This window comes from Cannabis sativa, chromosome 8 (assembly GCF_029168945.1).
Source record: "Cannabis sativa cultivar Pink pepper isolate KNU-18-1 chromosome 8, ASM2916894v1, whole genome shotgun sequence".
Taxonomy (NCBI): Eukaryota; Viridiplantae; Streptophyta; class Magnoliopsida; order Rosales; family Cannabaceae; genus Cannabis; species Cannabis sativa.
This window is the reverse complement of record NC_083608.1, coordinates 38,760,603-38,775,585: the sequence shown is the minus strand read 5'-3', so window position 1 is coordinate 38,775,585 and position 14,983 is coordinate 38,760,603. Positions and strand designations below refer to the sequence as shown.

Sequence of the window (14,983 nt, the reverse complement as noted above, 5' to 3'; positions counted from 1 at the left end):
CTTTTTGTTTCTATGTTTTTAATAATGGGAAAAATAATATAAATATTAATTTTCTCTCCTGCAGAAAAAAAAGGTTACATCGGCTGGTATTGCAGTCTGCACTGCAGTATTCAAGTCAGCCAAAAAACTTTTATTTATACATTCCTCTAATTTATGTCAATTCACAATCTCACATTACTATATTAGTTTATTAAAAATATACAGAAAATAGCGAAATATAAATGATTTGACAAATTGAGTTTTTAAAATAATATTCTTTTTCAAAATAATTTAATTCATTATGTATCAGAGAATAAATTTATTATTTTATAATTTTTCTAAGGGTATTAATTATTTTTTAATAAAGAAATGTTTGTATTAATTTAATAAGATTGATTAATGATTGTTTCAAAAAGAATTTTTAAATTTTAGTATTAAATTTAATGTTTGAAATAATAAATTATTGAATTGGTAAAGTAAAAAATAACAGAGTGTAGATGTGGTTAATCAAAGTTTCGTCTTTTAATCATCACATGAGTTTATAAAAAAAAGCGTAAATAGCGGCATAAGTACCTAAAGTTTTGAGTTTGTAAGCAGTATAAATCCAATGATTTTTTTAGTGGCATAAGTACCCAATGTTTGTAAAACTGTAGTTTTTCTCTATTTTCGTCAGTACATGCTCCGTTTTAAATTTATTAAAAAAAAATTAGAAGTAACTGATACTACATATTTTCGTCCAGACCAAATAATCTAGAATTTAAGTCTTATATGTGTCCTGTTTAAGACAATAACAGAGTCTGTACTGATAAAACTCGAAGAAAATTACAGTTTTATAAACATTGGGTATACTTATGCCGCTAAAAAAAATCACTGGGTTTATGCCGCTTACAAACCCAAAACTTTGAGTACTTATGCCACTATTTACCCTAAAAAAAATTAATACGTGTCCTCATTTGATGAGAGGGACAGAGAGGAGATAGAGAGTTTTGAGACAGAAGATTTTTATTCCTCTGAGGTTTGGTCAAACCTTCCTTTCTGGAGGTTTGGATTACCACATGCAGGCCTTTGGGAGATTTTTCTTCTCGAGCCTGCCAGCTACAACTTTTCTTTTGTTTCTTAGTTGTGAGGGTTTGACTCCAGGGTGATTAAACTTTTTTGCATTAGCTTGAACGTCATCGTTAATTTGGATCCCTACTCAGGGCCGGCCCTGAAATTTAGTGAGTCATAGGGAAAAAAAATATTTTTTGGCGCTCATTTAGAAAAAAAATATGGTATTTTTAAAAATAAACAAAAAAATCTGTAATTTTAAAAAGAGATAAATTTTTTTTGGGTCCTTGAGCTAGGTGGGCCCTAGGCACAGGCCTAGCTCACCTATGCTCAGAGACGGCCCTGCCCGTACTCTAGAGTTTTGATTTGGGGGAAGAACCTCTGAGTTAAGGCCTTTAGCTGTTATCAAGTTTTGCAATTACATGAGGGTCTCTTGTATTTGGCAGGTGACTCCTTATTTTACCATCTTTACTTCCTTGTCTTGTACCAGTTGCCTTAACCGTGTGACTTTGGGGTCTTCCTCATAATTTTTTCTTTTTTTTTTGCTTTTAGCTTCGGTTTTCTAAATACAACTGAAGCTATATATGTTAGTAACTAATACTTGTGGGTACTAGAAAGTTATGGTATTGCTATTTTTTAGTGATTGAATTTTTTTTAAGTTAAAGCATAATATTGTAGTAGTGTTAAAACTATTATTAATAAATTAATTAATTTGATGCTTAATTATTGCGTGGACAAAAGGAAAAGATTCATGGCATATGTATGTGAATGTCTGAATTGTTTTATTCCAACATTGATCCCAAATATTAATTATTCTCTCTCTCTAGATCTAGTATCAGAAACTTTGAAAGCATCACTAGTACTAGTGATATCCTCAACTATTAATTTATTACATTTTGCATAGTGTACTTTTTAAGGCTTGACAGCATGTAATGATTAAGAACTTGAACTAGATTTCGTTATAGAGAATTGCTAAAAGTTTCTATTATTGTCTAGTAATTTTTTTTGGTGTTGTACCGATTAAGTAGTGGGTTTTATATAATTTTAAAAAATAATTTTTAAAGAATATTACTAGTCAATCGTAAAATGTTACTTGGTGTTGGTGCCGAATAGCAATTTCCATTACATATTATATTTGGTAGACAGATTCAGAGGAGAGTTGGGAGCGAGTGGAAGCTGATGAGATTTTCTTTCAGCAAGAGAGAAAGAGCTTTCTTGCTATGTATGAAAAGTCTACGTGAAGGAATAGAATAATGGTTGGGTATTCATTTTGGCTTCATCTACTTTATATTGTTATTGATTTTGTTTTTGTTTTTTTTTTTTTTCTTTTCCTTCTCTGTTTTTATAAATGTAATCGTTGAATTAAATAAATATATATATTTTTTTGGCTTCATATACACTCCAGGGTGACATAAGACCTGTAATCTCTTTCTTATATATCTCTCATACGTTAGGTTGCCCCATCTCCACTCAACTGTTTCTATCTTTAATGGTTTTCTTTTAAAATCTAAGCTACAGATAGTGAGCCACACACATTTCATATATGTGTTGTTTTTAACAAAAAAATATATAATAATAATAAATAAAAATCTAAATAAACTTTGCCTTTGGTCAGTGTTAAAGAAGGAAGCCAGAACTACTACATTTATCCTTCTACAAGCTAAGTTTTCCCATATTATTATACATTTACAAACTAAAAGCTCAACCAAATAGCTTTAGATCCAAGCAATTAAGCTCTTTTTGTTTTTATCTATGATCAACCGCATATTCTCTCTCGCTCTCTCTCTCTCTCACCAAAACTCATTGGTATTTCTTCATGTTCCAACTTCTCAATTTTGATTTTTTTAGCTTCTATTCTCTTCTTCTCTCTTCTCTATAGAGCAATAGATCTTCATCTCTAGAATAACTACGTCAAAAATGAGAAACTCATTTTCGAGAGGAATATGCATGAGTCATGCTGCAATGCAAAGTACTCTACTAGGACTAAAAAAGTGAAGAGAGGAATTCAATTCCTTTCTCCCAATTCCAAATCATATAATTGGGCTAGAAAGGAACAACATTATATATTTATATATATGATTGTTTTATGAATAATAAGCTTCAATAATAGAGACTACAGCTAGCTCCTCTATCTTATCATAACTATATTCTTTTTCTAATTTCTTCGATATATCTATACTTCTTTATATATATTTCCTTTTAATGATGCGAATCATGCATAACGCACTTTTTGATCTCACTGTCTGTCTTATTATAGAGTAGAAAACATGACATTGTGAAAAGAATGACCATAAGTGGAAAATATTATTAAACAATAATATATATATATATAGCTATATAGGAAATGACCAGGTGCAATGTTGAAGAGCGTGGTGGAGTACTACTCGACCAAACAATCATTAATGCGTCTGATCATCATCATCATATGGATGATGATGATGATGAAGGTCGCAAAGATCATAACCTAATCATCAGAACTTGTCCTTCATGCGGTCATCAGATCAAATGTCAAGACAAGGTTGTTCTTTATATATTATAAATTACCTCTTAGTTATTAATTGCTCATCAATTTATTCATCGGTTCATAATTCTCTCTCTAGATATTATGTGTTTATATTTTAACATATAAAATGTTATGTGCGTATATATATATATAAATATATATATATATAGGCTGGAATTCATGATTTGCCGGGTCTACCAGCTGGGGTAAAGTTTGATCCGACAGATCAAGAGCTTCTACAACATTTGGAAGGGAAGGTACGTTCTGAGACATGCAAGGTTCACCCTCTCATAGATGAGTTCATCCCTACTATTGATGGCGAGAATGGGATTTGCTATACTCATCCACAGAAGCTGCCAGGTCATCATATCATCATCATCTTAATTATTATTACTCTCATGCATTGCATACATCAAATATATAAATAAATATATATATATATATATCTTTCATTAATTGAATACATTTGCACATATGTTGTTGTGTTATATATGCATGAAAAGAAATGCAAACCAAATGGTGTTTAGTAGTATTTAAATAAGATTTTGTGTTAAAGAATATGACTACAATTATATTAATAATCAACGGAAATGTAGAAAAGATAACAATACTATAATTATAAGTAGATCTACGTCACATTTACATATGTGTGGAACCACTTGTGTTTTTTTTTTTTTTCATGTATGTGGAATCATTTTTCTGAATACTAGTATTTTCTGACATTAGTAAGAAAGTATATATAGGGTCTCTTTTTTGGTTAGGAATGAGAATAAGAAATAAAAATAAAAAATAGAATAAAATTTAAAATATTATAAAAAAATTATTAAATTTTTTCTTATATTACATTAAAATTGATCTTTTTTTTCAAAATAGAATAATCATTCCAGTAAAATAATGAGAAGAACATTTGGAATGATATTCTAATATTTTAAAATATATATAACAAAATAAACAAATAAAATTTGTTCAAAAAAAAAAAATAAACAAATAAAATAAAAATTATTCCATTTCATTACCTTTAATTAATCAAACCCCACCACCTAAGACTATAATTTAATTTGGTATATTTATATAGTAAGTTTTTTTAGAAATTTTGAAAATAATTTAAAAATAGAGTTGAGATAATTTAAAAATAGAGTTGAGCTATAGGCATTATCTATTTTTCCTAGTATGTGTAGATATTCTAGACATGTCACTTAACGATTGGTTAGCGCTACTCTCTAAAATCTATTACATTAAACTATATGGACTTGATACTTAATTGCACCAATAACAATTGTGACACGTAGGAAGATACTAGGCACCGCGAGTACTTTTTAATATTTCTCATATTCTATCTATCGAAAATAACAATAATACTTGTCAATAATAATAATAATAATATAAATAATAAGAATAATACTAATAATACACTTACATATCCTACTATTCTAAATTATATTTTCAATGCTAAAATATTATTATTTATTATGGATGTTTAATTATTATGATTAAGATTTAGTTGTATTTTCATTTATTATATTGATTTATTATAAATAAAGATTAGCCCAATTGAAATAAACAATTAAAAAATTCTTATTTAATTTATCTTTCTTTTTTTTCTTCTTATATATTTTATATTATTTTATAACATTTAATAATTTTTTTAGAAACTTGTGGGATGACTACACCCTTATATAAAATTAAAAATAACATAAAAAATGTTCTTATATGACCCACGTATAAGGAATTGCTCCCGTTTATATTTATTAAATACTAAATATATCCACTGCATCTCGTGTTTAAAAGGACACTTGAACTAACTGAATGATTTAGGAATATTTAAAAATAATATTTATAGAATTATTAGCACAATAATGTCTGTAATTCAATATCAATAAAAATTATTAGCTTAATAATTCCATACATCTCCTTACAAAGAGAATGTCCTAAATTCAAACCTCTTTCTAATGTAAAAAAAAAATAATCTATAACCTTTCCTAAAATTAATTAATGACATATATGGGTGTGCATGCATGCAGGAGTGAGGAAAGATGGCCTAGTGCGTCACTTCTTCCATAGACCTTCCAAGGCATACACGACCGGAACAAGGAAGAGACGAAAGGTCCACACGGACGAAGAGGGTGGCGAGACGCGGTGGCACAAGACCGGAAAGACCCGACCTGTTTTTGTTGGGGGAAGGGTGAAAGGGTACAAAAAGATACTTGTTCTCTACACAAACTATGGGAAGCAAAGAAAGCCTGAGAAGACCAATTGGGTTATGCACCAATACCACTTGGGCAACAATGAAGAGGAGAAAGAAGGAGAGTTAGTGGTGTCCAAAGTCTTCTATCAAACGCAGCCTAGACAATGTGGTTCGGTCATCAAAGATTTGCTTAACCCACCTAAGAATAATAACAACTTGCGACAAAACGACGAGTCCTTTGTTGAGTATTCATGCAATATTCCTAATTCTTTCATATCATTTGATCACGCTGCCCAAAATGGAGGGACCACTCCTGAAATTTCTGTCACCCATTTTGGGGCTGGTTCTTTCCTTAATTCATGAACATCTGTATAGGTAATTATATAATAATAATTGAAGCCAAAGGTACAAAAGGAGACGAGAATAAGATGAGATAAGAAGGGTAGTACTTGGAGTCAAGATATATAAATATATATAATAAAATAAGATGATGATCAAGTAGTGAATTATAGTAACAAAGTTATTTAATAGAAGGGGTAAGGAAGGGGAAAAGAATAAAAAAGAGGAAAGGTAACTTTAGTTCCTGAGAACTTGCACCTTCTAATTCTATTATAGTACACAATATAGAAGCTTTGTGACTCTTCTAGTCTTCTACAATTTTTTTTTTATCAAGTTCTTATTATGTATGCTTTATACAAATGTGAATAATTACATTTCACGTGGGCCATGACCCCGTCTTTAATGTGGGTTGGGGTTGTATTTTTTCTTAAAAAAGCTGTACAAAGATGAAATCTATATACGTTCCTTACCTAACTTTAGTAAGTAGTATATATATATATATAATTTTGTTATTTTACTTTTATAGTGTGATTAAATTAATAAAGTTGTATCCAAAATCTCACGCAGTTAATTACCATCTGTTTAATTTTCTGTTTGTTAGCACTGATTAACGGCCATTCTCTTCTTCATTTCCTATTTAAGTGTAAGAAAAATGAAACTCTTATGCCATTCTTCTTCATTTTACGATTTTATATAAGGGATTATTTTTAATGGGTATTACCCGGCAACTTTTAAAAAATAACAATAATTAATTGTTAATTTTAAAAATATTAATTTTTTAAAATGAGATTTCCAATAACATAAAAAAAAAAAAAAAAATTATAGTTCTGGTACATAATTTTTAGTTAAAAAAAATCGTTTTTTTTTTTTACAATATATTAAAAATATATTTATATTTAGCATTACTTTAATCTCTATCCCTAATTCAAACTTAATTTATTTTCTTATTTCTCCTGGCCTCATAAAATAACCACAACCATATAATACAAAATTAAAAATTAATTTCTTTTAATTATAGATAGCAAAATAAGCATATTAGAAACACAAATACTCCTTATACGTACTATCCAATAAGTAATACCGTACATATATATATAAAGATATATATATGTGTGTAAATGACATAATTGATGCTAAATTATTCAAACTTAATAATGTTGTATCATTTGTTGCGCTGAAATAAATCATTTCAAGTAATTAAAAAAAAAAGTATTTTTTTAGCAGCTAAGCTATTCAAGCTGCCTTATTATAAAAAATTGCTTACCGATTATAAGGTGACATTTTATCATGGTACTAAACCATGAATGCCTTCTAGCAATGCTCATCCTTTGCCTCGTATGTGCCTTTTGCCTAATGTGTGCCCTTTGGCTTGCACGTTCCATACTCTCAAAATTCTTCTACCTTTATACCTAGCCCATGCTAATTGGCACATTACTAAGGCAAGAGATTACCAATTTGTAAAACAAGCTCACATAGAAACAAATACTATTGTAACTGTTGAATATTATAGAAAACAATCATTTGAGAAATAACTGAAGTCAGTAAGTGTTGGTTCAGAGATTTGGTGATGAAGGAGAGGTGGTCTTCATTAGTTTTGTTGTCTTTTGTGTGTTTCACCATTGCGATAACTAGGCTAGAAGGATAACTGATATGATGAATACACTTTTGAATCACAAGTTATTGACTTTAGAATCCATAATTATTGTTGAGATACTATAGGTAAATCCAGACAACAGTAAATCCACAGTTTTCTTCTCTTTCTGAGTAGAGTTTAACCTCATTTGACCAACACAAAAAAACAAATGACTGAAGATGATCCTTGAGTTAAGCTTGGGTCAAAAAGCAAAGAAAGAACACATGGACCAACTGCCCATCTAATTTGACCCTTCACCCTCGCCTCTCACATTGTAGGACCACGACGTTAAATCAATCGGCTTAGTTATAAGCCGCCCCTCTCTCCTCATTAGCTCTCTCTCGAACCCAAATATATTGTAATTTTTTCACTATCAAAGTCATACACATGCATATAAAACTATATCAATTATAATGAGTCTTTCTGAAATGCACATCTCTCTCTCTCTCTCTCTCTCTCTCTCTCTCTCTCTCTCTCTGTTCTTAATGAGACAAGCATTTATTCACAAGTGGGGAACACTAAAGATTTGACAGGTCGTCCTTACTAGCATTCATTTTTCCTCTTGCTTAAAAATCTATATATAATAAACCTTTTAACAGAGAAATGATATGAAACTAATTTGTTTTCCACAAAAAGAAATGGATTTCCAGTGCTTCGACATACTTATTGAGGAGACACAACAAAACCAAGACCTGTCTAAACCACTTACAGGGCAGCGCAGAACTAGAAGGCTAACCCAAGCTCAAGTAAGGCTCTTGGAAACGAGCTTCACCAATGATCACAAGCTCCAATCGGAACGCAAGCTTCATCTTGCTTCAAAGCTTGGGCTATCCCCAAGACAGGTTGCCATCTGGTACCAGAACCGGCGAGCCCGACACAAGACACAGACAGTAGAGTTTGATTACAGAAGTATCCAACTGAAGCTGGAGGACGTCTTGGTGGAAAAGAGAAGGCTTGAGAGAGAGGTTGGGATGCTTAAACACGAGCTGAACAGGGCTCAAGAGATGCTGCTTCGTGTATCAGCCAACGATGGTGGTGGTGTCCGCTCGTCTCCCGTGGCTTCTCTTCCTTCTGTGATTTCAGCACCATCTGGTGTGGATGATCGTGGTAGTTCAAGCTCGCTTCAAAATTATTATAACTATGGAACAGAAAATGTAACTGAGTTGCCGGCGGAGGAGCTGTATACTTGCTTGTCTCCTTGGCCTTGAAGACAATAAGTATACTGACCAGTGACCACCAATGTAAAATAGTTCTGTTAAAGAGAGTTTCATAAATTTTCTACTGAAAGCAACTTCTTTCGTTCAGCACGTCCAGAAAGTTTATAGATAAGCCCTTTTTTTTTACCTGATATATAAGAATAGAGTTTTGTTTGTGAAAAAGGGTCAACTACAATAGTAAAATACTTCTCCAGAGTCTATAAACATGTTAATGTTGCATAAGAGAAATGTAAAAACATCATCATATAGGTTATGCCTTGTCTTGAGCTATGCACACGAAATATATGCACAAAGATCAAAATATGATTTGGCTTTATAAACTAAATTCACACTAACGAAATTACAAAAGTTGTGTAGAACTGTAGAAAGATTTAATCATTCTTAGCAAGTCATACTGCAATATCTTGGAAATGAAAAGAGACTGCAGAGTTTCATAAACTTGAATGCATGAATCTTCAGATCATTACTGAGCAATCTCCAGCTAAGCTACTGGGCTACAAAAGAAATGTTAAAGAAATGCATGCATTTTCAAGTGCCAGGGGTCCCAAAATCTGTACTTTGGAAACTTCCAAAGGCTTATCCAGTAAGTGGGATCCATTGTTCCAGGTTGTATGGCAACCAAACAAGGCCTCAGGTCTCCTCCTCACTATATTTAATCTTTAGCATGGGTCCCTGAAAACGAAGTAAAGACAAAATGAATTTATATCTGATTGAAAAGCTCTTCTAAAGTCCATCAATTGACTCAAAAAGTCTTAGCCAAGTTGAGCATCAAGTTGAGTGCAAAATATAACTTATTATAATAGAGATCTAGGGGAGTAATATAGACGTTTTCCATGTACCTAAAGACCATATATGTACGTCCAATTCAGACAAGAGTTAATGACCAACTGAAATTTACAAGTAAGAACCTGTATTGGTGGAGCAACAATTTCTACCGTGAAAAAGAAAAGGATAAATAACTTTTCAGCAACACTATCCAAAGTTGACCTTGCCCTTCCGTTGAAATGTATCCCTGCGGGGACAATTTGCAGCTGGAAGGGAGTCATTAGTATCCAAAATTTGAATTCTAAGTTGAATATGTGCAAATTGGGAACACCAAATCTCTAAATATACATGCATAATTCTTAAGATAGGAGCAAACTTAAAGTTCAAAGTAGGAGAATCTGAGATGGGGAGAACCAATATTAAGTAAAGAGTACTCTAGGATTTGACCACCTTTATCATTTTAAGTTTTTTGTGTTAAGTTTTCATACACTTTCTAATCCAAGCTTAATCATTCAGAATTTTTGATGTAATAACTAATTATGCCAATCCATCTCTCCATTTTACAGATCATAATCACACAACTTGATATGACTGCGTTACACAAAGTCCATGACAGAACATGGTGGTTGTTGAATGATTAAGCTTGGATGTATATGAAAACTTAACAGAAATAACTTTATATTGCGTAAGAGAAATAAGAACCTTCATTCAATCAAGAAAGATTGAATGAGAAGAAAAGTTGAGTAAAAAAACAAAAACCAAACTCCAAAGTAAACCAAATAGTTAGTCAATAAATTTCCTCTGCAAACAGGCATGACAGCATATTTGTTATAATCAATCTTATATTATATTCCAGCTTTTCTTATGTGCATACAGAGCTGACCCAAATATTTATTTTTATTTTTTTTAAGCATAATGGGATCGGTTAAGACTAGAGAAGCAAAAACATGAATGAATTCAGAAGCAATATAACAAATTCAATCTCTTTAGCTAATTAAATTAACAACAGGATATGGAACTCTGTTCCACCTCAAAATTCATACATATTTGAAATAATTTCCACAAAAACATTTCATATGTACCAGCAATTACTCCACATCAAAATTCATTGAAATATATTCCACAAAACATATACCAGTAACGTATAGTTGTAACAAAAGTAAAAACAGTAGATCTTGCAATCCAAGCCCAAAAAAAAATGGCAAAAACCACATTTTTTCAACAAATCCATACAAGCATACAACAATTTTCATATATAATTTACCGAAATCAGACTCATGGGATATCTTCCATTTTCTCTTCCTCCTTCTTCTTCTTCCTAAATATGTATACATCAGCCTCTTCGTACGCGTATTCTGGGTGCAAATCTTCATGGGGAACCTTCTCAATTTCAAACACTTTCTCAGACATTTCCCAGAACAGCTTATGGGCTTCAGGGGACCTGAGCTGGTATCCTAGCAAAATGACGCCGTCGTCCGACACCAAAGCCTCCATGGCTGAAATAAGCGGACCCACCGACTCCTCGATGTAGACGACATCGGTGGCCAAAACGAAGTCGTACGGAGGTTTGAGGGACTTGATCTGATCGGCGTTGTTCCAGTAAAGAACGGAATGCTTTAGGGTTTTGGCGAGCACGGATTTATTGTTCTTGAGGTTTCGCTTCAGTGCGGGCATGACTGGAGAGATATCGGTGAGGATGACGTCTGTCAGACCGAGTAGGTAAAAGCCCATGCCAGCGGCTCCACAGCCGGCGCCGAGCTCGACGCCCCGCTTGGAGCCGAAGTCGAGGAGTTGGGCATAAGGGTTGGGTGTGGTTGTGGGCCTTAGGTTTGGGCCCGGAAGTGGGGCCCAACGCTCAGCGAACTTGACGAGGACAAGGGAGCAGGGCCAGACGGAGGTGCCGACGTGGAAGGAGCCGTTGTCTTGCTGTATAGAGAGAATGGCGTTGTGCACCGGGAGCTCTATCACCGGCGAGTCTGTGAACTTCATCGCTTTCGTGATGTCAGTACACTTCACGGCCGGGCTTCCCAATTTTAGGAAGCTCTGCACTTTCCCAAACGAAAACTACAGGGGAATAATAGGATTTTTATATAACACGTATTAATTGTTTTCAGCATACATATTTATCTTCAGTATGGTATTCTATTTTATTTAAAATTATATTTAGTATTTTTTGAAAAGCTTCAATCCATTAAACTGCCGAATCGGCAAGAATAAGAGTTTGAAGAGCAGCAGGCGCTGTCCCTTCTACAAAATTACAACCTGACCAAAAACAAGAGTTGCGGGCAATACAATGTGCAACTCTGTTAGCAGATCGCTTAACGAAACAAATTTTAACATTGACAAGAGAAAGTAAAAGAGTTTGACACTCAACAACCATTAAACCAAACACCGAAGGCATTCGAATAGAACTTTCCAACGCTTGGATCGAAAGTAGGCTATCCGATTCAATGACAACATTTTGAATACCTTTCCTCTTGACCCAACTTAGTGCTTCCTTGATTCCCATATTCTTAACACAGTATCATATAAAAATATGATATATAATTCAATTCAAAATAATAAAATACAATACAATACGACGAACCCTAAGCACTAGATACTTAGATAGCTAATTAGATTTTTTTTTTTAATTTTTACATGTACTATATTATATTTTCAAATTTTTTATCGTTAAAAATTCTTCATTTAAGGATTTTTTTTTCTAATTTCATTCAATTTTACTAATTTGGTGATTGTCCATGTACTAAATCATGTTCCACGGACTTTGATACCTACTAAATCATACTTCACAGACTTTGATATCTAATAAACTATACTCCACGAATATTGATATTTACCAAATTATACTCCTCGAAATTTGACATGTGCCAAATTATATCCCTTGAGCATTCATCCATGTTAGTTTTTCTTACTAAAATCAGACAAAAGTCTTTAAATCAAACAATTTCAATAATTCAAGGAGAATTTTTAACGATCTTCAAAGTTAAGAGAACGTGATTTGATACACATCAATATTCAAGAGGCAAAAATTCTTATTGGCCTTTATAACAATACCACATCATTTTATTCACTAGATAGCAAGACACGTCAATTATAACAATGCCACATTATTTTATTAAATAGCCACGTAATGTGAACTGTTACGGACCTTACGGTAAAAATAAATTTAAAAATAAAAATTTAATATCATTAATATAAAGATATACCTTGTAAAACAAAAACTTAAATTAAATTAAATCTAAAATCTAATTATATTGTAAACCTTTGAAAACATAGAATAGAAAAATGTGTTGGAATAATTTTACCAGAATCTTAGACTTACTAACAAGTATGTTGTTTAAACATCCTAAATATGAACTTCTAAAACGATATTAAATAAACACATATAAAGTATAAGAAACCTTACAGTGGTTGCAACGGAATTTAATGTCTTCTCTTGAATCTGGATTCTTCACAATCTTCCACACTATGATTGAGGTACTACTTGATGTGTGTGAGCACTCACTCTATCACTCAAGGGTTCGCTTTCAGTGGTGAAGAAGAGGAAGAGAGGGTGGCGGCTAGGTTTAGGAAGAAGACTTTGAGTTTTCTCTGAAGGAATGAGATGCATCATCTTTTTCCTGAAGCCATCACTACCTATTTATAGTCAACCTTCTAGGGTTAGGTTAGAATTATTTGGCATTAAAATAATGAAAAAATAATTATAAATGACCTACATATGTGGCCGGCCATAGTATAGGATAATGGGCCCCACTTTTACAATTTTGCTGTTTTATCATTTCTACATCCCATTTTCTCAAAAACGCCAATTTTTAAATTTAACCATTTAAATGCCAATTTCAACTATTTAATAACTAAAATTAATTATTAAATAATATTGTTATTTAATATATTTATTAATTAGACTAACCAAAGACTCTTAATTAACAAATAAGCCCTAGAAACTCTTTCTTCACAATTTTTCCCTTGCTTAGTGAAAATTCACAAACTAGACATAGTTTAATTTTAGAATTATAATTGATTAATCAAAATCAATTAACTGAGTCTTACAAGTAGTATTGTCTCAACTAGTATGGAGACCATGAGCCTATATATCCGAGCTTCCAATAAGCAAACCAAGAACTTATCAAGTAAATTCACTAACTTATTAATTCCTTGTTGCATCCACGCATAGAACTTGGAATTGCATTCTCAGCTATATAGAACGCTCTATATGTTCCACCATATAGATACGCTATCAATTATCCATTGTTATAATCCCAATAATCAATGATCCTCTATAGATGATCTACATAGTATAGGGATTAATTTACCGTTACTCTTCAATGTATTTTATCCTTAAAACACTTAGCCCCGTATAAATGATATTTCAGCGAACTGAAATGAGTACTCAACCATTTGTCTTTGTTTAGCCAAGCTCGAAGGAAATCATCATTTCACTTCTATTTGCTAGATAGAAGCTATAGATTCCATATCTATGTTTAGTGTCACGGGCTCACCTTTTCAGGCAGCGGAACACCCGTGCGGCACCTTGACTTCTCTAAGCCAAGGTCAGCCTTCCAACCATCCGAGTAACAATGGGCTCATTTTTCGCGCGACCGTGTGCCTCGTGCACACTTCCGTCTCTCGAACAACTCCCGCCGAGTTATGCTCGCAAGCATCCATGAGTGCATCCATGCATCAAGGCTCTCTAGCCAAGATACTCACACTGTCCATAAGTCCCACCATGGTAAGACAAATCCCAACACCGACGCTCACCTTGTCACTCGTGATCAAGGTAGCATGTGTGGCAAGATGCCAACACAAGGCTAACGTGCCAACGCCTCTATCATGCCCCATTCGATACTGTCCGAATAGTCTCTCTCGTCGCCCAAGGACTCCCATACGTCCATGGACCAATCCTCAAGGCCCCATGCCTCCACGCATGTTGGCAGGCCCTCAAGACAAGCCACCAAACTAGTTGCATACATTATACCTCTGTCCCTTTCCAACATGGTGCATTCGTCCCATGCGCGTATGCAAACTAGCCCACGAATGACTACCCGTGTCATCTCGTGTTGAGACTCGTGGCCTAGGCGCGCCACGACGTCTCTTGGAGGATTAAGGCCACGTCCTGTGCAAGCAGCATACCGGCAAGCCAAGGAAAACGTACAATTGAACCTCTGGCAGCTTTCTTCGACGCACTACCGGGTCGGCCCGATAATGTCCATGAGTACTCCAACTCATGGAGACATATGAGTCCCCTCGTGGTCCTCATATGGCCGCCCTACTAGCCCCACTGACTAGTAGTAGCTCACTTAGCACCAAGGTGC

General features: G+C 33.4%; 3 protein-coding genes across 3 annotated transcripts; 2 read left to right on the top strand and 1 right to left on the bottom strand.

Moving 5' to 3' along the window:
- The first annotated feature begins 2,140 nt into the window (after positions 1–2,140).
- LOC115698488 (NAC domain-containing protein 73) lies at positions 2,141–6,524 on the top strand. The gene is made up of 3 exons (XM_030625558.2): positions 2,141–3,544; positions 3,700–3,889; positions 5,551–6,524. Exons 1-3 carry the CDS (start codon positions 3,371–3,373, stop codon positions 6,075–6,077), a joined length of 891 nt encoding a protein of 296 aa, XP_030481418.1. The 5' UTR covers positions 2,141–3,370; the 3' UTR covers positions 6,078–6,524.
- A 1,770-nt stretch (positions 6,525–8,294) lies between these two features.
- LOC115698490 (homeobox-leucine zipper protein ATHB-52) lies at positions 8,295–9,184 on the top strand. Its single transcript, XM_030625561.2, has one exon. The coding sequence runs from the start codon at positions 8,295–8,297 to the stop codon at positions 8,892–8,894; it is 600 nt and encodes a 199-aa protein (XP_030481421.2). The 3' UTR covers positions 8,895–9,184.
- On the bottom strand, positions 8,295–11,848 carry LOC115698489 (uncharacterized). The gene is made up of 2 exons (XM_030625559.2): positions 10,933–11,848; positions 8,295–9,575 (listed from the first exon to the last, which is right to left on the bottom strand). The coding sequence occupies exon 1, from the start codon at positions 11,655–11,657 to the stop codon at positions 10,944–10,946; it is 714 nt and encodes a 237-aa protein (XP_030481419.1). The 5' UTR covers positions 11,658–11,848; the 3' UTR covers positions 8,295–9,575; positions 10,933–10,943.
- Between the last annotated feature and the right edge of the window lie 3,135 nt (positions 11,849–14,983).

Coding starts and splice junctions, on each gene's coding strand:
- LOC115698488 (XM_030625558.2), top strand. CDS start 3,371: ATGACCAGGTGCAATGTTGAAGAGCGTGGTGGAGTACTACTCGACCAA. Junction 3,545..3,699: donor AGATCAAATGTCAAGACAAG/GTTGTTCTTTAT, acceptor ATATATATATAG/GCTGGAATTCATGATTTGCC. Junction 3,890..5,550: donor TCATCCACAGAAGCTGCCAG/GTCATCATATCA, acceptor GCATGCATGCAG/GAGTGAGGAAAGATGGCCTA.
- LOC115698490 (XM_030625561.2), top strand. CDS start 8,295: ATGAAACTAATTTGTTTTCCACAAAAAGAAATGGATTTCCAGTGCTTC.
- LOC115698489 (XM_030625559.2), bottom strand. CDS start 11,657: ATGAAGTTCACAGACTCGCCGGTGATAGAGCTCCCGGTGCACAACGCC.